The 26006-nt window shown below is 37.8% G+C and overlaps 1 protein-coding gene across 1 annotated transcript in view; it reads right to left on the bottom strand.

The window, feature by feature from the left end:
- LOC140165162 (low-density lipoprotein receptor-related protein 6-like) overlaps nt 1–26006 on the bottom strand; it is a 55841-nt gene that overhangs the window by 2065 nt on the left and 27770 nt on the right. Inside the window, exons 5-6 of the mRNA XM_072188604.1 lie at nt 8960–9380; nt 3820–3951 (exon numbers count right to left, since the gene is read on the bottom strand). Of these exons, the coding sequence (XP_072044705.1) occupies nt 3820–3951; nt 8960–9380 (553 nt within the window). The remainder of the gene's footprint in view (nt 1–3819; nt 3952–8959; nt 9381–26006) is intronic.

Here is a 26006-nt window from a genome sequence, read left to right as displayed (position 1 = left end):
CAAAATTGCTCCTTTCAGACTCAAATCAAAATGGGTACCATTAGACTCTGAATACCGAAAATGAAATTTGTCATCTAAGATTCACATGACCACAACCAAATCTTGCAACGAAAGAAAGAAATGTTCTTTACAATAAACTCTATAACATCCACGATATAGTCATCAAAAAAACCCAAAAATCCATGATAAAGCTCAACATGCATGTACATAACACACTCGTAGAAATGTACAACTCAAAATATATTTATCAAGGAAGATGGGGCCTTTCTTGACCCATATAACAAACTATACACATGCCTTTTACCAGAAGTCCATAAACCACTTCCAGATAACTTACTCTTCCCTACATATAGGCCTACTAATTATTAGTCATAATGGACCTACATCCAAAATATCCACATGTTGTGACTATTTCTTAAAACTTATAACCTCAAAACAATTATGTGAACGCTGCTTCTGACATCATAAACGAATTAGATGCTAACAACTCTAATATCTCACTAGAAATAATAGTTGGCACAGCTATATAATTTACTGAAACATTATTAATCTGAAGCAATAGGTATAGCATGCAAAGCCTTTCCAGGTTAATAACATGTTTTAACAAACCACCAACTGAACAATTTAGAAATCTTTTAAGTCTTATTCTTGAATACAACACCTTTTTTCAAAAAAATGGCATGGTCATATACATGGGACCCACTCTCAGCATGCTCAGTGCAACTTTATCCAATCTTACATTATATTCTCAATTACTGGATATACTTAGACGACTGTGATCCTATACCAAAGAACAGAAGAACTTAGACAGACATTGACTATCTTTCCGCTCACAAACACTTGTTAGGGGACCTAAAATTATTTTCAGGGCCCCCTTTTGGCCATGAAAAATGTATGTCAACCCTATAGAAAATATATAGTGTAAACTCATGTTCTGCGAGAAAATATTTTGGTGATTTTTTAATAAGCCTCTACAGACGGATTAAAATATTTAGGACCCACTTTTTGCATCACCTCCCCCCCCCCCTCCCCCCCCCACCCCCCCCCCATTACAACTATAGGCCCTACTATGAAAACTAAAGCAAGTACTGAAAATGACCAAAAACAAATATTATAACCATAGTGGGACATGGCCCTAGTGGGATATGGACCAAGTGGGATATGGACCAAGTGGGACATGGCCCTAGTGGGACATGGCCCAAGTGGGACATGGACCTAGTGGGACATGGCCTAAGTGGGACATGGCCCAAGTGGGACATGGCCCTAGTGGGACATGGCCCTAGTGGGACATGGCCTAAGTGGGACATGGCCCTAGTGGGACATGGACCTAGTGGGACATGGACCTAGTGGGACATGGCCTAAGTGGGACATGGCCCTAGTGGGACATGGACCTAGTGGGACATGGCCTAAGTGGGACATGGCCTAAGTGGGATATGGCCTAAGTGGGACATGGTCCTAGTGGGAATGACCTAAGTGGGACATGGCTAAGTGGGACATGGACTAAGTGGGACATGGCCCAAGTGGGACATGGACTAAGTGAGATTGGACTAACTGGGTCTGGACAAAGTGGGATTTGGACCAAATGGGATTGGACTAAGTGGGATTGGACCAAATGGGATTGGACCAAGTGGGAATAGCCCACCTGTACTTTGCATGTGCATCGTTGCCAGGAAGTGCATTTTTGACCCCCTTAAAAATCCATACAGAGGATTAGAAAGTAGTTTTTTCTTATTACTTGACTCAAGAGCAACTGAAATATCAGGATAAATAATACAAATGGATATAAAGTGATCAAAAAAATAAAACAATATCATACTAAACTTGGCATTTTGTACCGTATCCTGTATGCATGGTATGTTAGGCAAAATGACTATTTTTGAAAGCGCCAACTTAATACTAAAACACAAAAATACAAAACAAATCTTATGTTCCTAGTAACATTAAACTACATTCTTTCAGATGCAAAATACTAGAAATTCATATCTGGTGTACACCTAAAGTTATTAGGGTTCAAAATTTGCCGACTTTAAGTGCCATTTGTGGCTGAACCACTTTAGGGGTGGCCTAAAATTCTGTAGGGGTCTAGAAATTTCTCTTTTTTTTGAATTGCTCATAGACATTGGCATATGGTCAATCCATTCTGAACATAATTAGGACCTATAAGTGCACTGTGACATTATCATGGGTCCTTCAAAATCAAGATAATTTGATTGAACAGTACGAAGTGCTGATTTTGACCCCTCTGAAATCCCAACGAAATTCAAATCTATCTTTTTTGGCATTAGGTATTTCAGACACAGCCAGTGAGTGACCACATTCAAAAAGAGGATCACAACTGATTAAATTAAGAAGAAAGTGCCCCTCAAAGAGAGCACTTTGTCATTTGGACCCCTTAAATTCACAATTTTGGTCGAGGTCGCCAAACTTTGATTGCCCGCCATTCGCAAACTAAATGGAATTTGAATTTTTTTTTTGTGTCCTCACCTAGGGATCCATGAAAGGTACTCCTGAGCCAAAGGAGAGCAAAATCCAAGAGGGTGGGTGTACACTCAATCTGTTTCGACATGGACTGACCCCATATGGGCGGTGCAAGGGGTACATAATGATGGTCCACAGGAAACTTATAGAGCCAGCGCTTTATGTGCTGGTCTTGGTCATGAAACCAGAAGTGTATTCTGGACCTCAAATCTTGACATTTTGAAAATCTGGCCCTACACCAATAGACCAGTGAATACAAAGTGTTTTAAGGACAGGCTGTTTCAGTTAATTGTCCTGTACTTTTGTTAACAACATTCTTAACAACATGCAATTACCTTAATTTAGTAGTATAAAAAACAGGTAACGAAGGTAAAACAACTGTTGCAAATGCTAATTTATGCTTTGTTTGCAGCTCATTCACTTAAAATTACAGGTCTTTGTATTCATCTTGGATTTTGGAGGTCTTGGTTTAAAAGAGCTGAGCTTGGATTTCTTCTTGGGTCTGTTGATGGTCTGTTTGATCAGTTGATGGTCAGACCTTGCATTGGTCTTGGACAGCGAGACTGAGAATTTTATCACCAACATGAATAGCAAAAAGTATAAGACAAAATGGGAAATCATCTCATTCTGTGGTATATTGTCCTATACCTGTGTCTGGTTCAGATTCACAACAACTTAAGCAAATAAAGGGGTGGGGATAATAATAGGATGCGGGTAACACAAATGCTAAAGCCTTAAAAGGGCATTTCGTGATCCACAGCCTCATCCCCCCACTTTTCTCAAAAAAAGTTGAGATTTTTATATCACTGGAATACTCTGTCTATGGAGCATTGTAATACACACAATCATGCATAACTCGCAAACGCAAAATCGGAACCAACTGAAATTTTGGGAATATGATTTTTTCGTGGATATGTACTGAAAAATGTCATAAAAAGAGGATGCTAGGATCACAAAATACTCCTTTAAGTTAGAAAAAAGTTCCACAATCTGGTATCATCCCTTTCCATTGGAGAACAGGTAATATGAAAAGTATGAGATAAACTTGCAATTGTTTTTTAAAATAATGGGTGGAACATGCACCCATCTATATCCTACTTTTAAATCCCTCTTCTGTAACTACCTCAATTGTAAGGGAACAAACCATATTATCAATGAAGCCATATAAATGTAACCAGTTCACTTACAAATCTGACCCCCTCCCTATCTGAAACAAAAACCAGAAGTGGGTTAAAATAACATAAATTATTTTCATATTCTTTGGTTCCCCTCAAGTTTGGCGATCAGTGATCTTTTGGTTGATTCCTACAATGTGTGGCTACAGTATTCCTATACACATACCTTGGCAATTATTCGGGTCATCATGTACTGGTTCGAATCCCTGCAGACATGTGCACACAAATCCATTGTAGATGTTCCGACAAACATGCTGACAGGATCCCAACCCCTCATTGGCTTCGCACCAGTCTCTGTCTGCAAACATAGATAAATAAGTAAAAAAGTAAAAATAAATGTTGGTATTTATACAGCGCCTTTCACATGTGCTTTACATTTATTCCGCTGTTGTTAGAATATGTCAGCTGCCATACAATGCACAAGGTATGCTCATATCTTTGGGCGGCGCTCAATGGACAATATTCATAACAGCTCCCCATTTCACCCCTGGGTAGAGAGAGGCAAGTAAGGTAAAGTACCTTGCCCAAGAGCTCAACATGTTGGCACCGCCAGGGCTCGAACTTGCAATCCACCGATTACAAGGCAGAGCCTGTACCTTTGCGCCAACGTGCCCTCTAAACATAACAAATATGATCTATGTATGACTACTTAAGATTTGTTTCAATTATAATGCATGCTTCTTAATTAATCCTAGTTTAAGGATGTAGGGCGAGTTAGCGCAACGGTAGTTCCTCGCTTTGCACCACTGAGGTCCCGGTTCAAGCCGGCGCGCCCAAGGACTCATGTGCACTTGGTTTATCCCGATTCCATGCTCGCTCTCGCAGGTTTTCTCCGGGATCTCCGGTTTCCTCCTGCTTTCAAAAAATCGGTGATTAGTTGTTTGGTTATCAAAAACTTCCTTCACCCAATGGAATTTGGGGAGCTGCACAGATAATTGGTGGATGTTACAATCTAAGTGCGGATAGGTCTGCGCCTGAGGTTCGGCTGCAACTGGCCTAGATGATGCGATCTGATTGTGATGATTCACCATGGCAGCGAAATTACAGCGCTTTGAATCCTTCAAGATCTAGCTGGAAAAAGGCGCTATATAAATCCGAAATTTATTTTTTTATTTATTTACTACACCCATTGTATTTTTATGCATTTTTTTTGTGAAGAAATGAGAAACAAAATTGGACAAGTGGTATGCAAAATGAAGGGGCAAATCTTCTTTTCTATTGGTGGCATCGGTATCAATGTATATATAGCTATACATACTTTTCAGGTAGAAGCCAAAAGAGGTACATCAGTCATGTACCTCTTTTTGGCTTCTCCCTTGAAAAGTATGTAAGCTACATTGATACCGATGCCACCAATAGATCAAGAAGATTTGCCCCTTCATTTTGCATACCATTTTGTCCAATTTTTTTCCTTATTTTTTCAAAAAATGCAAAAAACGCAAAAAAATGCAATGGGTGTTGTACCCTTAACCCTCACCTACCAGGGGAATTTTTTGTAACACATCTACCGAAGGGGGTGGGGGTTGTTGCATCCACATTCCTGAATTTTCTATACTAAACAAATCATCTGTTGTTTTTGCTACTAGCATATTATGGGTCTCCTCTGTCCATCATCATCGGCTGCGGAGCAGGCGACTACAAGTTTCCTCCAGCTACATCGGTCTTGAGCCATTGCTGATAGTTGACCTTGACTCAGCATGCTGTCCTTATCTCCCAGACACTGGATGTATTTCCAGAACAAGGTTCGTTGCCGTCCGGTTTCCTCTTGCCATGAGTTGGGACATTACAATGCATACTCTTTTACTGGCTCATCATCAGGCAAGCGGAATATTATGCCCTACTGATTTCAGTTGACGAGCCCTGGCTTTCTCAACAAATGGTGCTGTCTCTGTCAAATTATAGATGGTAGAATTTGGTACTCTGTCTACCCTCTTGATGTTCAGCATAATACGGTAGCAGGATGTGCCAAATGAGAGATAACCCACGACTTACAGCCGTATAGTAAAACTGTGATGCAGGTTATGTGAAACAGTTAAACCTTGGTGGAAATTGGGATGGTAGGACTTTTCTTTGCTCTAATTTCCAGAAGGCTGTCCAAGCAAGAGCTTTCCGTCTCTTCAGGTCACTAGCACAGGACCCCATCATGGAGCCTAGGTATCTGAAGTCGGTTAAATGCTTAATGGGTTTTCTGTACACTTGGAGAGGAGGCTGTGGTTGACAGTTAATGGTCATATACTCTTGTTTTGGGTTTGCTGATTATAAGTCCAAGGTCTGCTGCGGCATTTGCGGTCCTGGAGAGCTGAGACTGGACCCGATTAGTGGAAGACTCAAGGAGAGCGATATCATCAGCAAAGTCAAGGTCCACTGATACCGAAACAAGTACCAACAGTACCCCTCTATACTCTACATTTACAATAAACTTCTCGGGCTTGCATAGATTATTTCCGATCCTCGAATATATTAATTTGTGTCTCGTGTTGAAGGGTGAAGCATATAGGCTGCCTCTTTCTTCATGATTTAAATAGAAAACAATTTACATTCCTATCACAAAAGTAGTCACGTCTAAAACGACAAATCGGAACAAGTTCATTTACCTTTCTATTATTAAAGAAGTCACTTAAACGACCAATATTTATTCATGTTTAACAACTACATTAAGGTTCAGAGATCTTAAGGTATGCTGTTTTTCGTTAAATTTCTTTAGTAAATAAATCCAACCTATTGTAAATTGGTTAACAATGTGGATCAGTGTCATTAAGCACACTTTCATACTATTTATAGGGCTTTGTCACTTTAGATTTACACCTTTCATAAAGTATCACAAAAGCCGTGTTCAGACGGGCTTAGGGGTAAGTTTGTGTTATGCTAACACCAAGCTACCTCTGAGGTACAATTTGTATAGCTTCGTGTTAGCGCCCGTCTGAACAAGTATCGTGTTAACTACCTTGAAACTTAACACGGAAGATTTACCACAGAGAAATATCTGTGGTAGTGCGCTAACACAAAGCGATCGTTCCATGTTAGCGCCTGTGTGATCAAGATTCCGGGGTAAGCTTGACCTTTATGGATACAACACTTACAATTTCGCAGTAGGCCTATTTTAAATTTCTTAAAAATAAATTCACAATAATTTATCTCCGTTTCTCACCGAGAAAGAACATGATGAAAGAAGCACCACAAAATCAAAAAAAAAAAAAAAAAAAAAAAATACAAAGAAATTGAGTGAAGCAAAGACCGAGCCGTGCAGCTAACACGGAGTGTTTATAGAGTACCACGAGGAAGGACCGTGTGGACAAGTATCTGTGTTAAGTCATGACCTTGCGCTACCTCCGTATTACGGTAACACAGAGGTAAGCTCCCGTGTGATCATGCCTAAAGAAAGCTACAAGAATACTCACAGGAACAGGTATGTGGTGCAATCAAGCAAAATCACTCTCAAGTCAGGCATATTCAATTTTTTAAATGCTTGTATAAAGCAGTTTCAAAGCTACATTTTGAAGAAACCCCCATTGAAATTGAACATTAGTTAAGTATGAACAGTTTCCAAAACAGAGCAAACATTAGAAAAATGCCAGGGGATGTATAGGTTAATGAACGCTGATGTTGATGCGCTGATGTTGATGCGTCAATGCACTCCCCCCTTTGGGGCTTGTGCATTAGACGCATCAACATCAGCGCGCGTGCATTATTTTGTCTAATTTCTCTCCCAATAAGTAATACAAGTTTATTAATCTATTTCATACACAAGAAGAAAAAAACACATGATTTTTAGTTTCTTTATATAACAAATTATCACTAAAAATGTTGGAAAACAGAACCAAATATAAATGCATCAACCCGCCCGATTAATCAATCAAACCTACGTGACACGAATTTGCGCGAAACACTGTGCGTAGTACGCGGAGTGCAAAATATATACAATCAATGCATGTTTTTCGTACTTTTGTAACAGCTTTTCTGATTGGCTGCTTTGATATAGGAGTGTATGAATTAGTGTATAAATAATTCCACAGGCGCACTTTGCATGCTACACAGAGTGCATTCTGCCACATGTAGGCGTTGCGCAGGATTGGCTAGTTTTTCTTGCGGGTTGATGCATATGTTTGACAGTTCACATTTGCCAGCATTTTTAGTGACAGTTTGTTATAAAAATAGCACTGATTAACTACAGAATTTTTTCTTGTGTATGCAATATCTTAATACAAAACTGCGTATTACTTGTTGCTTGAGAAATTGTGCAAAATATTGCACATGTACTGAGATGTTGATGGGGCTTGTGCATTAGGCTATATCTCAGTACGCATCCATGTACAATTTTACTCCTAACAAGTAAATAGTAATACGCAGTTATTAACCTATCATTAAAGGCCTGATTAGACTAGTAAGGGCTTGAACATAATCTATATTTTATACTTCCCAACAAACTTGTTCCATTACATGCCTTATTAAACCAGTAATGGGCTGATAAAAATCTATACACTTTCCATCAACTTTTATACTGGTCTAACTCAAATATAAATTACATTTTGAGCTATATGAACATGTTAAAAATACCGTACATTCATTCTAAGCAACAAAGTCCATACGGGTGACAAAAAAACCCTGTTATACAGGTGGACGGACCTTTCAAGTAAGATAGTTTGGCCCGGAATTTTTAAAGTTTTTTTTAGGAATGACTCTAAATTCACCAAAATCTATAAATAAATTACTATTTTTTGGGCAATTTTTCCCTGGTTTTGACCACATCTGCTACTTTTACATGCATACAACAATTTCTGTTAAACTCAGTCCACTTTTGGCCACCACCAAATTGTTTTTCAAAAAACGAAATCTGGGTCGATCTGGTCTGTAGAACACGGTTTTTATTGCTGTCTCCTAATCATCACACAATCAGTAAATGCCACTTTAACATCCAGGGCCCACAAACCAATATGTTGCTTTACCAGGGAGTCACAGGCTGGTGATTTTAACAGGTTCAAAGAATATCCACTACCCTTGTCATTTCTTTCCATTAAACAAATTAACAATGGTATCACACCCCGCAAAGGAAGCGATTTTCTGTCTCATTAATTCTGCAATCAAATGGCACGTGAACCTTATATGGTAGCTCAATTTAATTGTTATGTATAGTAAACCTAAAAAGGAAGATGTCCCGATATATTTGGACAACTTAATCATTTAAAACTTATGTAAACATAACACAACTTATGTTGTTCCTTTCAAGCATTCATGCAAAAATAACACGTAAATGTTTCTTTTAAATGTGGTTGGAACTACAGACACACAAACAGACAAACATATCTTACTTTCTAACAGCTGTCTTGAAGGATGTACCACATGCAATGCAGTAGGATATGCAAAGTACCCTTCTATCCTGACCCGACTTGACCCCGTGTTCTTATCTGTGTTGAAACAGACAGACACACAAACAGACAGACATACAGACAAACATATCTTACTTTCTAACAGCTGTCTTGAAGGATGTACCACATGCAATGCAGTAGGATATGCAAAGTACCCTTCTATCCTGACCCGACTTGACCCTGTGTTCTTATCCGCATTCATGATGTGATGCTGTAGTATATCTGACCAATACAGCCGATCGTGGAATAAGGAGAGGGCATAGGGGTGAAAGGTCGAAGGTCGATCCAGAATGACTCTCCTATTGGTGCCATCTAGATTGCATGATTCAAGCTTGTCTGTGTGTGCATCGCCAAAATATAATCTCTGAAATGAATAAAAATATATAAAATTTATTTGTACAATATGTAAATTTACTAGATATCACATGTCCTGTATATAAAATTTTATCATAAAATTATATACATGAAATATAGAATAACAAATTTTGTGAAACTGTACTTGAGAGTGCTATACCTTAATTTTCATCAGCTTTGCCTCATAATATTATGGATTGTATGCTGTTGTGTATGTTATGGGTTTATTTTTGTATACATGTATAGCTTATTCTGATGCTAGAGAAATTATAGCCTAAATCATATATACAAATACCCATACTCCCTAAAAAATGTTAGCTTTAGAGACTTGATTTGGTTAGGGTTAGAAGGTCTAAATCTAGGAAAAACATGTTAACTAACCTTAACCTAACCCATGTTTTTTGCTATCTGAAGGGAAAGAAGAAATGAAAAGGATAGAAGATGAACAAAGAATTCACTTGGTACTCTGGATTTGAACCTAGCTCGCACCCCCTCGCATGCCATGCAGAAGATCCAGCAATTTCCTGGGTATATAATATGACTTAGGCTGATTGCATCATCGCATCACGTGGAATGCATGCACGCGCAGTGGATTTAATGAGCTTTAGTGAGACTTGTTTGGGTTAGGGTTAATGACATTAACAAGCTTAATTTGATTTGATACCTTACACTTTGCAAATTATCTGTTCAGCATCCAATAACATATTGAGTTCCCACTATTTTGTATTTCCCATTAAAGTAATTAGAAATATTAAGTATCACACAGCTTGAAAATATGAAGCAGAATTTGATAATTATTTTGCAAATATATTTGGAAAATGTTCTGAATTTTCAGTCAAAATCAATCAATTTTGGCCTCCAAATGGCTGATTTTGCATGATTTTAGCAAAAAGTACAAAAACATTTCTCCCCAAAATGCAAAACCTTGGTCGGTAAAACAAGGTTTTTTGTGGCCTAAAAGACTCTATATTACAGGTGAAGTTAAAGATTTAAGTTTTGATTGCTTAAATCACTGTGTGATATGACAATAAAATACTAATGCACGATGCCAATATGCATTGCAGGGGAAAAGTTGTGGTAAAAAGTACTATAGTACATAATTGATGAAAATTATATTTAAAACCTACAATACAACCGAAAATCACAATACATCACCATGTGATGTGTTAATTATCCCACCATCTATATACCAACAGACCATGATGTACTGGTGAGCTGATCTTTCTCAATAAATCTGCCAACGATACATGCATCAATGCTCATCAAACTAATAACGAAAGCTATTCAATTACAAAGATGATATCATATTAAAATATGAAACATATTCTCTAAACACATCAAGCAAGTCAATTAGAGGAAAATCACTTTACGCTAGGAAACTGAGCTGACAACACCATGGCTAAATACTCTCAGAATTGGCTACCTGGTAAATTTACACATTATATGGGAACAGCAATAATAACATTTTTATTTGTATGTAGTACGCAAATGATTGTAAGTGGACAACATGTTACCGAGATGGAGTGCAAAGGGGGAGTGAATGATACAAGATGTCACATGACATGCATATCTAACTGTACCTGTACATTGGATCATGCTACCATTATCAGTAATTGTTCAGATGAAAGTATGTTTGTGACTCAAGTGTTGTACCCATCCAATGATGTGATTATTCTCAGCTGGGCTGGCAGCACTTTGCACAGTGTTAAACCAATGGCGTTTAAAAGGTTTGCTAGTTCATTACAAACATTAGACTTGAGTGACAATGCAATTCATGAGATAAAACAAGGTGTGCTTGTAGAGCTGGCAAATTTGGAATTTTTAGATCTTAAAAACAATGGAATACATGAGATTCAGCCTACTGCGTTTGCAGGACTGATAAGTCTGCAAGCATTATACCTGGAAAACAATGCATTAATTGAGATACAACCTGGTATGTTTGAAGGATTGGCAAATTTGGAAGAGTTATACATGAATAACAATACATTACATGAGATTCAGCCTGGTGCATTTGAAGGACTGGCAAGTCTGAAGTGGTTATATCTGGTTAGCAATACATTGCATGAGATTCATACTGGTGTATTTTCAGGACTGGTAAATCTGAAAGGGCTAGGCCTGTCTGATAATACATTACAGGAGTTACAGATTGGTGTGTTTGAAAGACTCACAAGTCTGATGTGGTTATTATTGTATAATAATGCATTAAGTGCTATGCAGCCGGGTGTGTTTGAAGGACTGGTTAGTCTAGAGTGGTTAGACCTGACAAACAATGCATTGCATGAGATTCAGCCTGGTGTTTTTAAAGGACTACCAAGTCTCCAAACATTAGGCTTGGACAACAATGCGCTACAAGAGCTTCAGCCAGATGCATTTGAAGGACTTGCAGGTATGGAGAATCTATACATGAGCAACAATGCATTGCATGAGATACAGCCTGGTGTTCTTCAAGGACTGCCAAGTCTCAAGATATTAGACTTGGACAAGAATGCACTACAAGAAATTCAGCCAGGTGTGTTTGAAGGACTCACAGGTATGGACGAGCTATACCTGAGTAACAATGCATTGCATGAGATACAGCCTGGTGTATTTGAAGATCTGACAAGCCTGGTGAGGTTAGACCTGGATAATAATGCATTGCAAGAGCTACAGCCTGGTATATTTGAAAGAATGACAAATCTGGAGGTGTTAGACCTGTCTGGCAATGCATTACATGAGATTCACTTTGGGGTGTTTAAAGGATTGACAAGTTTGGAATTGTTATACATGTATAATAATACATTACGTGAGATAGCAATCAATGCCTTTGGATCATTGACAAATCTACAGACACTGTGGTTATTCAACAATAAGCTATCCTTTCTCCATCCTGAAATATTTCAGAACCAATCCAGGCTCATAGACCTACGACTTAATCATAACCATCTAAAACATCTTCCAGAAAACATATTCTATAGCTTTTTGCATTTACAGTATCTAAACCTGGCTGACAATAATTTGAATCAAATTCCAATACTATCAAAGTGCAAATCATTAAGAACAATTAATTTGAAAGAAAATCCACTGCTATGGATAGATAGTGAAGTATTTGTAGGGTTAAATGAAACAGCCACCTTGCTGGTCACCAGATATGCAACATGTTGTTATGCATCATCTATTCAGTGTAAAAGTGATGAGCCACCTTCTCCTTTCCTTACATGTACACGCTTGCTGACCTATGACTTCCTACGAATTGTTATTTGGTTTATGAGTGTTTTTGGTATTCTTGGAAATACATATGCTCTTTACATCGGATTTAAGCAAAGACAGCAGAGTAATAAGGTCCAATTTCTTCTCATCTCAAATCTCTCAATTTCCGATCTCACAATGTGCCTATATCTGATCATTTTACTTTCAGTAGATGTGTATTATGCAGATTTTTTCCCATCCCATTCTGAATATTGGCGAAAAAGTGTGTTATGTAGATTTGCTGGAGCTTTATCCGTCTTATCCAGTGAGGCATCAGCTTTCTTGATAACACTGATAAGTATTGATCGGTATCTGCGTATTAAGTACCGGTATCCATTTGGAAGCGTACGTTTGAGTCCATCCCTGGCTCAGTTACTACTGGCCATACTGTGGTTAGTAGCATTTAGTTTCAGTATAGCTTCATTTTTATTAGCAGGAATAGATTCTGATTTGTATGATGTTTCAGAAGTTTGCGTAGGTCTTCCTTTTTCAAAATTTAAGCAATATAATAATAGCACTGATGTCATTAACACTGACTACAGAAAAAATAATGAAAGCTTTATATTACAAGACCAAGTTTTAATTAATACATATGATAATAGCATGGCATCAATGTATCTATCCATAGCTATGTTTACCGTTCTCAACCTGATCTGTTTTTCTGTAGTAGGATTCTGTTATATGTCTATTTTTATTGATGCCAGAAAAACTTTCAGAGCTGGACAGTCTCAAAGATCACAAAAAGAAATACACATGGCAATAAAAATGTCTTTTCTTGTCCTTTCAGACCTATGTTGCTGGGTACCAATTGGAATTGTATCAATACTTGTACTAGCTGGAGCAATTGAAGTCAGTCCTACTGCTTATGCCTGGATAGCAACATTTGTGTTACCTATCAATTCCACTCTCAATCCATTTCTCTATACATCTGGTGGGTATCTGCTTAACAAAGTAAAATGCCCACACTGTAAAAGTCAAGAAGCTCAAGAGGAGAATATCTCAATGAGGGAAACTGTTGGACAAACAGTTGGTTGAATCCCAACTCTCACTATTTGCTTGGACGTGTGTCCAGTGAGATGGTGAAAAAATATTTTGATTTAATTTAATTTCGGAACTAAAAATCCCATTTTTTTAACTTTATGCTCTACACACAAACAAGGTCCAATGAGTCATCACCAGAACTATGTTATAGTGATCAATTGCCTAAAATGGATATCCTTGCCTTGTTCATATCTTTCAAACAGAACACAGGTTGTTGCTGTCCATGTCTTCCCTTGCATCCTACCCAGTCATCTCAGGAGTACCGCAGGGCTCTGTCATTGGTCCCATCTTTTTTCTTATCTATGCTAATGATCTTTGCCTCTCCAATTTCTTCCAGGATAGTGCAGTAGTTCTCTATGCAGATGATATAATAAACTGCTCACTCGCATTTCTCATGACTTCCAGAAAGATGTTGATGCTATCTACAACAGGTTCAGTTCCAGCCAATGCCAGTAAGTCAAAGGCCATGACTGTCTCTACCAAAAAGGACTCCAATCCACAGATGCAGCTCTTCTCATCACAAATCTCTCGATATCTGCAGCTCTTCAAGAATAAAGCTGGTTTCATACTACCCTGCCGCTTGCCGCTGAGCGGCGTGGCGCACGCGCATTGCAGACAAACAGACACAATCAAGGCTTGTCATTGGTTGAAACGCCCTGCCGCTTGCCGCAGCGGCAGGAAAGTATGCTGGGGGCATTACAGCTAATTGACAGAGTCAGCTTTGTGAAATTCCTTGGCATTTGGATCAGCAACCACCTTTCCTGCAATGTTTATATCTACAGTATAATGCAAGACAACACATAAAACAACTGCCTTTCTGCACAGGTCATTTCACAAAGATTCTTGTCTAATCTGTCGTTCACTCTACCTGGCTCTTATTTCATTCAACCCTGGAATATGGCTGCATCACTTTTACCACCTAAACACTCCCCAACCAGATTGAATTCACCCAGCTTTCTGGGTTATTCTGCAAGAATGGAAACTGTCTCACAAGGCTCTTCTCTCAAAAGTAGACCTCTCCCTGCTCTCCAAATGATGTGATCTTGCCACTCAGTTACTCAAATTACCAACTCTGGCTGCCTTCAAGTCTTGAGAGTCTGCCTGTGCTTTAGTCATCTCTTCCTCCATCTCATTTGTTTTGTCAGTGTTTTATTTCTTCATCTTTTTGTCTTTTACCCTCCCCCAGGGTTTGTAATTATTGCACAGCCCCATTACGTTACCAGAATGCAAAAGCCTAATAGTGCCTGTACATTTTAAATGAGAACAAATTTTACTATATATTGATGTACATAATTCTTTACTAATTTTGTTAATTTAAAATTATATCCATGTAGTAAATCAACTTTTTATTGAAAACCTTGGATTAAGTATAGAAAAAACCTGAAAGACATAAAATCGAACAGGAACATCCAAAAATTAACATGTTGGTGGCTAAATGGAATTCAGGGTTATATATATAATATTTGTGTAGAACACTTGTTAAGGTATAACCAGAAAAAGTAAAAAATAACTCAAATATTGAAAACTGCATAAATATCTGAACTTATAAATTGATGACTATATTTGGAAGAATATAATAAAATGAGTGCCTTATATTGGCACAACATTTCTGAAAATAGAATTGGAAAAGGGTATGAACAAAGAAATTGCTGAAGTTTTACTTATTTTTTTGTGATGGAACAGAGATATTAATATGAATCCTTTGAAGGGGCTATAGTCTATATATCTATGTCGAGTCACCAGCACTAGCTTTGAAGTTCAGCGTGTGCTGCGTTGGCTTAGCATGGTTTCTTCCGTGTACATATCATAACATATGCGGCATGCAGAGATGTCACAGGCTGACCCAAAAAAATCCTGAACTTGCGAAGCATAGCGAGTAAAGCGAGCAGAGCTCTCGCCCAGCATGGCCGGGGGGTCCGGGGGCCCGCTTGAGCGTATTATTTCTAACAGAGCAATGGGTGTCGAGGCCCCTAAGCCAGATGGTTTCTGCACGTTTAGCACCACAGGAAAGGCCATTTCAGAGGGTAAAAAGAACATTTCAAAGCTCCTGGCTTGTTCTACACTTTTAATAAAAAGTGCTTCCTTCTTCCAGAAAACATGCTTTAAAGTTTCGAGTTTCCTATACTTTTATGCACAAGAGACACTCTTAAAAAATGTTTTTTGGCTTTATTACAAGACCAATATGGCTGATGTTGATATATGTGAAGCAGAAAAATAAAGCAATAATTAACCATTTGTGCTTGGCATCCAGTGCCTGCCCATGGCTTACATGGCTGAAATTGATATATAATGCGCAATATAAAAAAACGATGATTCATCAAATTTTTGACCCCCAACCCCCTCTTTGGGTATGTGGGAGGGGGCCCACATGCGGGGGATTAATGTGCAAGCCAGAGGGTTTCTGCACATTTTGCACCGCAGGAAAGGTTGACCTACAAAAAGGGAAAAAAAATGACATGAACACAAATTATCACTTTGCATATTAAAAACACAAACAATATGTTTTGTAGGTCAACCATGAATGATCCTAGCATTTAGTTCTTGGTCCAGAGATCGGACAAGGGACACTCAAAAAAAAAAATATATATTTTTATTTTTTAATTTATTTTTTTAAAATCCGGAGCACATAAAAAAATCCGGAAATCCGAATAAATCCGGAAGTGTGACATCTCTGGACATGTTGATTGCTTGCGTAAGAGTATGTAAACACACCAAGTAACGCTAAGCTAACGCAGAACACGCAGAACTTCAAAGCTAGTGCAGGCGACTCGAAAGTTAGATGACTATAATAGTGTGTTCTTTTATGAAAAATAATTATGCCAACAGATGTGCTCATTTGTGTACATCAAAGGTGTTTTAAATAGAATAGTTTCATACATGGCAATTAAAGGCAATTAAAGGGGCATTCAGAGACCTGTCACTCCCAAATCACTATTCACCATATATGTCATTTATTTGTACTTAGTAGAGTTTTACTAACCCTGAAAGGCATATTCAGCAATTTGCTCATTCGTAAAATCGTAAGAATGATCAAAATTCAGTTTTTTGCACCTTTTATTAGCATAGATGTGCTAACATAGCTTACTTGATAGTGGTTAAGCTGAAAGCAATGTTTTAAAGAAAAAAATAGGACATTTTACATGAAATTAGCTACACTGTATTTGAATGCGGCTTCAACTTTGTCAATACTGCTGTTGTCGTTGTTGTTTGCCAAAGTTTTCATTTCAAAAATACCAATTTTAATGACTTATCCTCCACACTTGCAGGGATCACTGAATGGACCTGGGGCTGTGATCTCAATGAGGAACGAAACCTTGAATATATTTGTTTTCTTCATATTTTGTACCATATTTTCAGTGGTGGCAACAGGGGGGGACATTGGGGATGGGCAAATCCCCCTATTCAGACCTTATGCCCTGTGGAGGTAAAAACCCAAATTAGGAAAATGCCTACTTTTTGTAGCAATTTTGCACAAAATTTGTTGATCCCCCACCTCCCCCGAAAAATTCACCTTACCCCCCCCATACCACACTCCCTGACAAAAAAAATCCTGGTTCCGCCACTGGATATTTGAAGTGGTTTAATTAAGGCCTCCTTGAAGGGAAAGTTCATCTAAATTAAACCTAACTCTTGTACAATGTAGCATTAGAGTTAAGAGTCTATTTCCACAATTTATCAACCATTTTCATGCCGTTTTAGAGATTTGTTTGATTCTCAATAGATCACTGAAAGTCCCTTTAATAAACAGATAATCAAGGTTCAGACAGCACAATTTCAATTTAATAAGCTGCTGTTTATGGAATCAAAAATGTGACGTGGGATCATTTATCACATATTAATCAGTGTAATCATATGCCATTGAATGTTCAAGATATTGCATTTTATATTAAATTTAAGGGATCTGGAATGAGCGTTTTGAGCGTTTGACAGTATTTATTGTGGGACATTAGAGCACATCAGACATATCGAATTGCATTCTGAATACGAACAATGTCCTTATATCAAATAGTTTTGATTTTTTGAAATTCGCAATGTAATACACATTTTATGGCAAATCATTAATTTTGATATTTTTGATATTTAACAGTACTCGAAGTAAACTTTATAAATCTGATGATTTATACTTAAAGTTTATGTAGATGGATGAAAAGTCATGCGATCAATTGAAAATGTTGACCTTTCAGATTGAAGTATGGATTTTTTCCCAAAACACCAAAAACAAATAGGTCTTTTTGGGAAAAAAATCCATATCTTCAATATGAAAGGTCAAAATGTTCAATTGATCGTCGGCTTTTCCTCCCAGCTACATACATTTTAAGAACATATCATTAGATTTATAAAATTTACTTCGAGGACTGTTATATATCAAAAATATGAAAAATATCAAATTTTTATAATTTGTCATAAAATTTGTATTATATTGTGATTTTCAAAAAATGAAAATTATTTGATATCCGAAAGACATTCTTCGTATTCATAATGCAATTCGATATGTCTGATGTGCTCTCATGTCCCACAAAAATACTGTCAAAACGCTCATTCCAGATCCCTTAAATTTAATAATAGGGTGTGCAATAATGTGCATGGGTCAATTAATACTGAACAGAACATTCATTCAAACCTAAAAGAAGTCGCAATGTAATGTGTTTTTTCCTTCAAATTAATTACAACTGAATGTTTCTAAATGTACAGGGTGTCCCAATAAAAACAGAACCCTCATTGCACCCTCATTTTCTCCTATTTCTGAAAAGTTAATCAAACATATTTTGGTATGTAAAGAAACCTTCATTCGTTAGCGTTAATATACCGAAAGAAATATTTCAATCGGCTCACTTCTTTTGAAGACATATGCTCTTTTAAAGAAATGTACCTGTTTTTCACTCTGTCCACAGAAGAGGTTTGGCTACTTCAAGATTGAAAAGGAGTACACGTACCATACATGAATGTCAAGCATTCCTGAATGATAACATTATAAAATAATGAACTTTATTAAGGGAATGGGCTTTACCGGTGGGTCTATGGGCTATGGATTGTTGGTAAGTGTCATTAACTTGTCGGCAAAATGGATGTGGGATGGGACTTCTCTTGCTATACGTGCAATTAAACTTATTTTTTCTTGGTTATTTATGCCTTTTTGCTTTATTATGTTTCTTACTTTCTTACTTTGTTGTTTCTTGCTTTCTTTTTATTTACAACATGTCATTTTCTCTTTTTGGAATAAAAGGGAGCCTGAAAAAGGCTGTTGGTATGTCCTTGGTTCTTCTGAAGTGAGTTTACTGTGCTGCTTTGTCCTCTACCTGGTTGCCTCCTTGACAAATACAGGTTTCAGCCCTGATCCTCATTGCATCAATTGCATTGCGTACACTCCTTGTGTGCCGTATACTTGCAAATGCAGCAGTAATACGGTTACGAAGATGTTTAGATGCTAGCTGGTGATCCTCGCTCAGAGTGAATGCGTTCCAAAGCCTAATGCTATATTATCTATACATGTCATTAACCGTGTGTTTTGTTTTAATCTTTGAAGTAGCCAATTAAACCTCATCCGTAGACAAAGTGAAAAACGGGTACATTTCTTAAAGAGGGCATATCTTCAAAAATTGTGAGCCGATTGAAATAATTGTTTTGGTTTATTAAAGCTAACGATTTAAGGTTTCTTTACATATTAAAATACATTTGATTAACTTTACAGAAATAGGAGAAAAAGAGGGCGCAATGAGGGTTCTGTTTTTATTGGGACACCCTATAACACACTTACTTTACACCTTTTACTACATCCTAATTTCCCTCAAATTGAGGCTTTCTTTAATACACCTAAATCTGGGATGGCCATTTTAGAACTGCGTGCAACATCTCTTGCATTACAAAATTGGGGGTGGGTTAAGTACGACACATTTTGATTCAAAGTCCCATTTCAGTGATCCCAGCAACAAAGCATGTTGGCTGAATACCAACAACGAATTTTGCAGACAGGTGCACAGGTTACCTGGTAACGCTACAACAGGTGTTGCGAGAAATTGAATACCTGAGTGGAAGAAGGGCCCAACTCCAATTTTTACAAAAATGAGTTAGACCCAGCATTTTATTGCCAGCAGACTGTTCTTCCTTGTGTGTGAAAGATGAGCCAAAATCCACTCTCTAAATAGTCTTCCACGTACACTTAATCATGGTTTTCATGGAAGAAAGGCCCAACTCCATGGAGTTGGGCCCTTCTTCCACACATATTGGGTTAAAGAGGAATTTTGTTCATCCATGGAATCTGCTTTTTACTACAATAAACTTTCTTGCTAACATATTACATGCTTCTATTTCATGTGCAATTAATGGATAATTACCAAATTTCTGTAGCTATTTATAACACATCTGCTTACGGAACTTGTACTTGCAGTATATTAGTGGAAGAAGGGCCCAACTCCAGCTCGTATTAAGACCTGAAGCGTTGCCATGGAAACATCATATATACTTTGAATTTGTTTCCATAGCTCACCTGTAATGGGTTTGAGCACTCTAAATTCCAAAGTTAGTCACTTGTAAAGTATACTTGTTATAATTTTGAATGTATGTAATATTGTATGTTCATGTATTAAAGGTCCCCTGAAGATGAAAACATTCCGTCTATAAAACTTTTCCAAATATTAAGTTTTTTCTTAATATCTCAAAAACAGTTTTGATGGAGTTGGGCCCTTCTTCCACTCAGGTATTCAATTGTCTCTACCAGTCTGCATCAGTGCACATATTAAAGGTTGCTTTTAACTGGGTTGTAAATGAATGCCTCATTGCGCTTTCAAACTTGACAGTACTTGTGAATAGTACCACATGTACACCTTAGTCTCTGGGGAATTGAATGCACTTTCATCACCAGTGACTGCAGGTCTTGTTTTAATCTCAGTCCCAGTCTCAGTCGTTTGTCACTAAACAAACCGTCTGGCGATTATCACAAATTCTTATTCAATGGGTGCGTCTTGTAAATAATTCACGTAATTTGATTGGTTTTCTGGTGTATAATATCTCACAATAGTTGATAGTGATATTAGTCAGGGCGCACGCCGCCACGCAACGGCGGCACGCTTGTTGCTCCTCAATGATCGCTAGCGATAATGCGTTCACAGTAATACATGTGCGAGAACTAAAACGATTCGGCGCTTAGATGTTCGTGATGGTTTCGTTCATTTAAAACAACAGGGATGTCCTCACAAAAGTAACTTTATTTTTTTCTGAAAAAAGGCACCAGTTTTTCTCGCAAAAATTACATTAAAACTGCTCAAAATATTGGCCAGCCCATCCATTATGACACGATATTGGATAGGTAAAAGACAAAATCCTATCTTTTATTCTCTAAATAATGATCGCTGACTGGTTTATGAATTCCTATTTGCGACCAGATCTGGTCCAAACAGGCTAAAGTCGACAATAATGAAACCAAGATATAAGCAAAAATAAGGAGAAAAAAGGATACAAAACATAAGAAAATTGACATATAAAAGGTTCATAATTTTGCAACCAAGTATTCAAAAGACCTGGGGATTTAACATCAGTAAGTGTTGGTACTGAGCAAGTTTAGAAATGGTAGTAACTAATTTTTTCAAAATTTTTGACTTAAGCCTGAGTGGATTGGACCGGGTAACATAATATACAAATGTTTGGGCTATGGAACCATGTGACTGCGGAATTATAACATGAATTGGACAGAAGTCTCAATACTGCCCAGATTTGTAGCTAAACTGTAAACCACAGAGAGCACGGTGACCGAGCAGAGCGGGCTCCGACTCATAATCGGAAGGTTGCAGTTTCAAGTCCCAGCGACGCCATCGTGTTGTGCCCTTGAGTAAGGAAATTTATCTCGATTACTCCTCTCCACCCAGGTGTATTATGGGTACCGGCATTCTTAAATGCTGGGAAGGTAACAGGCTCGCTGTAGAGGAGGTGTAGCGATCCCCCTATAGCAACATTACATGGAGGAGTCTGGCCCAATCGCCAATGAAAGAGAGATGGGCACTCCGATCACTGTTTATACAGGATCCTCTCCTTTACCTTTACTTGTAAACCACAAGTGCAAAATGTACAACAGTTACAGCTAGTTACAATAGGACTAGATTAGAGGGGTGAGTGGCCACAGAGGCCAGGGTTTTCTTTAAGCATTTTGCTGAAGGGGTATTTTCAAATTTTTTTGACCCTTTCAATTGTGAATTTTTCCTCTGAAGGAGTCAAAAACATTGCCCAAGGGGTATTTTTATAATATTATTTTTGAAGACATATTTAACAATATGTGTGTTTTTGGAGCCATAGGCGTAGATCCGGAGAGGGGTGGGGGATCTCTCCCAATATTTTGCCAGGGGGATGGTCAATACAATCATCCCCCAATGTTGACGCCTGTATGTGCGTTTCTGACCAAATTAACCTCATATTTGGCAATTTTAGCCCGAAAAGTGCAAATGTTGCGCGCTTCAAGCGAATTTATTCCACTTTTGCACCATATTTCAACAGTTTAGCTTCAAAATGGCAAATTTTTTTGTACCATAAACTTATTCTTTCTGCAAAAGGTGCTGGATTCACTATACTTCAAGACATTTTTTCACCCCCCACCGAAAGAAATCTATGCCACTGTTTGTATCAGTGGCGGATCTAGAGCAGTCAGAAGGGGGTGGGGCAATTTTAGAAGAAAATAATAATATTTAAAAATGCCCCCTGAGAAGTAAGAAACTTTTGCAAAATGGAGACCTAAATTGAAGCAATTTGGCGGATCATTTCGGCACTATTAATGAGTAAATTTTTCAAACTGACACTATACAATTTTAGCGACTCGCAATCACTAAAACATACATGGATTGATGCTGACAAAATGTGATGGGCCCTACATATCGGGATTAGGTCCTAAATGCCAAAAGCCAAGAATAAATGCACAATATCATGTGTTTTTCTATTCAAATCTTGCAATATCTGAACGAGTACGTTTTTTAAGATTTTGTACGCATTGGACTTTGGGACTATGGATTTGAAGGAGTCAGAAAAGTGCCTGAACGAGTAAATATGCGTGTTTTGTGCGTTAAAGAAAACCCTGACAGAGGCGCCAATCATCTGAAATCGCTTTGAGTTTTAAGGGTATACGATGTATTGTTGGACGAAGCAGCAACAAAAATGTAGTTTACAGCATCTTGCGAATGGTAGTGAGCTTTAGCAAAAATTGCATTGCTCAATTCATAGCAAGCGTGTAGAAGAATTCAAATATCACAGAAATACTTTGGAAGTTCTGTGGTTCTTGAGTTATGTTGTAAAGAAGGCTGATGAAACAACAGGTTTTCAAAGTATATGATTTATAGAATGAGCTTTTGCAAAACACCAAAGTGTTATTTTTCAATAATATATTGATTCAGATAATGAAAATTGATTTTTTGACTGCTTCGACCAACAATACCTAGTATACCATTTAGCCAGAGAAACCACACTAGCCTGCGTATGCTTGCATTGAGTGGATTGATATCACCATGTGGATATGGGTGTCAATCGATCAGGGCCGTAACAAGGTTGAAAAATGTGGGGCAGCCATGACAAATTTAGGGTGGCCATGACAAATGTGGGGTGGCCAAAATACAAAATATATACCAAAATTAAATAAAGATATAAAGAAAAACATTACAAATTTCTCAAAAAGTGGGGCAGCCATGGCATCCCCGGCTGCCCCGCTTGCTACGGCCCTGGTGTCAATCATTGATTGATTGGCTTCGGTTGGGGCCAATCAAAAAAGACATTACTTAGAACTTGTCACCAGACACTTTGTTTAGTGACAAAAGAGTACCCACTGGCTGGGACCGAGACTAGTCTTGTTTATGTTTTGACGAAGTTTCAAAATGAAAATCCTCTCTGAATGTAACTTAAGGCTGGCATTTTCGGGTGGGCTCGCTGGTACTTGCCCGAGATTACATTACCCGGCAGGAAATACCCTGCCCGGTGTCCGAAATTTAAAAAGTTATTTTTTTTTTGGTTCTTTTTTTTTTGGTTTTGTAGTGTCCCTGGACCCAGACCTAAATGCTACGATCATTCATGGTTGACCTAAAAAAATAATAAAAAATGTGCACGATGTTGTGTTTTTAATATGAAAATTGATACTTTGTTTTCATGTCATACTCTATTAATGATATCAAAATGTATTCAAGTTCATTGATTTGTCTGAGATTATAGATTGTCCATTAATATCCAGTCCATTATCACACACACAAAAAAAAGAAAACTCTTCCTCCTTTTTTGGAAGAGCACATCTCAAATCTTTGTTGACACTGAAAAGTCAAAATGAAGCCTAGATACAAAAAGACCAAAGTTTGTATAGCCCGATCACTTAATAACTTAATAAAGATCAATACCCTTCACAAGTTGATGACCACACTATCAGTAAGTTGTCTAATTTGCCGTGTACACACCAAGTTTATTATTTGCTAGTTTCTAGTTGTGTTCACATTGTCGGACGTACACTCGGCGGAACTTGGTCGGCGCAAGTTGCTAGGAGTAGCGGTGGGTACTGCCAGGAGTAGTGTCAGTGTGAACGATGGTCAGCGTAAGTTCCGCCAGCGTACGTCCGAAGATGGGTGTAACCTCCGCCAGACATAAGTTGCAATGTGAACGCAGCTAACTCCTGGCACCCAGTGTAAGTTTGGTCAGAACTAAGACATTACATATCGTGTGGTTGAAAAAAGGTCAAGGAATCAGCGGAAGTGGTAGCGGATGTTTACGCCGACCAAAAGTGAATGCTTGGTGGAACTGCGGCGTAATGCTAGGGGTAGGCTAGGTGTGGACACACGGTAGGAGTAGCGAAAATATTTGTGGAATTTTTATTAATGTTAGCGGACACACGGTAGGAGTAGCGAAAATATTTGTGGAATTTTTATTAATGTTAGCGTAAGTTTACGCTGGGTGTAACTCAAAATGTGAACACAACTTGTGTGTTGATTGTTTGTTTAGTTCAACAAGTTATTTATGTCACGGATGGATACATTTGTAACAATGTCTTTGGCTTAGCTAAACCCATTATCATTATTATAATATATATTTTATGTAGGGTAGGTCTATAACCAGGGTCGTTAGGTATAATATATCTATACATAATTGTAATCTGTAGGAACATTGCCAAATTACAAGACATGGGTCAATGAATCCATGCACTTTAGGCATAGCATAATTATCTTCGCTTTTTAATTGAGGTATAAAAATACCAATATTATGTATACCATTTGTGGAATTATGAAAATTTTATAGTCCAAGCAAGTATATATATCATTCTAATTATAGCAGGATAAAGTCACTGGTTTTCAATATATTTGTTGTTATTTGCCGCCTCTGGAATGTTGAAATATATTTCCTTGTTGTAGGTGGTTGACATTAACTTTGTATTATCACCTGTATCAAAATACTATGTACTTACACCCTTTGTATCACAACCTGTATAATATTAAGCAATAAGCTTTATAATTCTAGGCCTTTATCTTTGAAACTATTTTTGGAATAGTAAGTTGGGGTTTCATAGTACGGTATTTATAATGATTGGAAAGTGAATCATTATCCTTTCATATTTTTTTAAGGATGTACATTGTATAGAGCAGGGGTCCGCAAATAGCGGCGCGCGCGCCACTTGTGGCGCGCCGTAGCTTCCCGTGTGGCGCGCAGCGCCATTTAGATTTTAAAAAATTTTAAAAAAATCAAATCAAATCAAACCCTTTGATCAAACTTCATCCATCATGAATATCTCCCAATATTCTACATTTCCACATTAAACAATGCGAATCCCATGTTATCCTTGTAAAGACAGGCTAAAATAGTACAAAATGTTGCACCAAATGACGTCATTTGCACCTCAAATATAAAAAATCGATAGCTTCAGAGCCACCCCCCGACTCCCTCGGCGGTGCTAAATCACCGCGGTGGCTGCTTGGCAGCCATTGAGTGGCGCATTGCAGTTTCTTTTATTTTATGTGGCGCTTCAACAAATCTATTTGAGGAAGCCTGGTATAGAGCTAATAAAACTGGTAAAACTTGCTTAATTGTTCATAGCTTACGCTGGAAGCATTATCTTTTTTCTCCTTCCTGTTTGGTTGGAGCTGATTATACAGTATAGTGCTATCTACTGAAGAATAAAATAGCAGACACATTGTTGATCATGCAGTGTAAAGTGCTATCAACTGATCATAGCAGACAAATACACCACTAATCACTCAGTGTAAAGTACTATCTACTGACGCTAACAGATACTGTACTGATTATGCAGTGCATAATGCTATCTACTGAAGATAACATATCCACTGATTACAGTGTTTAGAGCTATCTACTGAAGATAACAGATCGACTGATTACAGTGTTTAGAGCTATCTACTGAAGATAACAGATCCAC

Source organism: Amphiura filiformis, chromosome 11, assembly GCF_039555335.1.
Source record: "Amphiura filiformis chromosome 11, Afil_fr2py, whole genome shotgun sequence".
In the NCBI taxonomy this organism is placed as follows: Eukaryota; Metazoa; Echinodermata; class Ophiuroidea; order Amphilepidida; family Amphiuridae; genus Amphiura; species Amphiura filiformis.
This window is presented reverse-complemented; position numbering and strand designations above follow the sequence as displayed.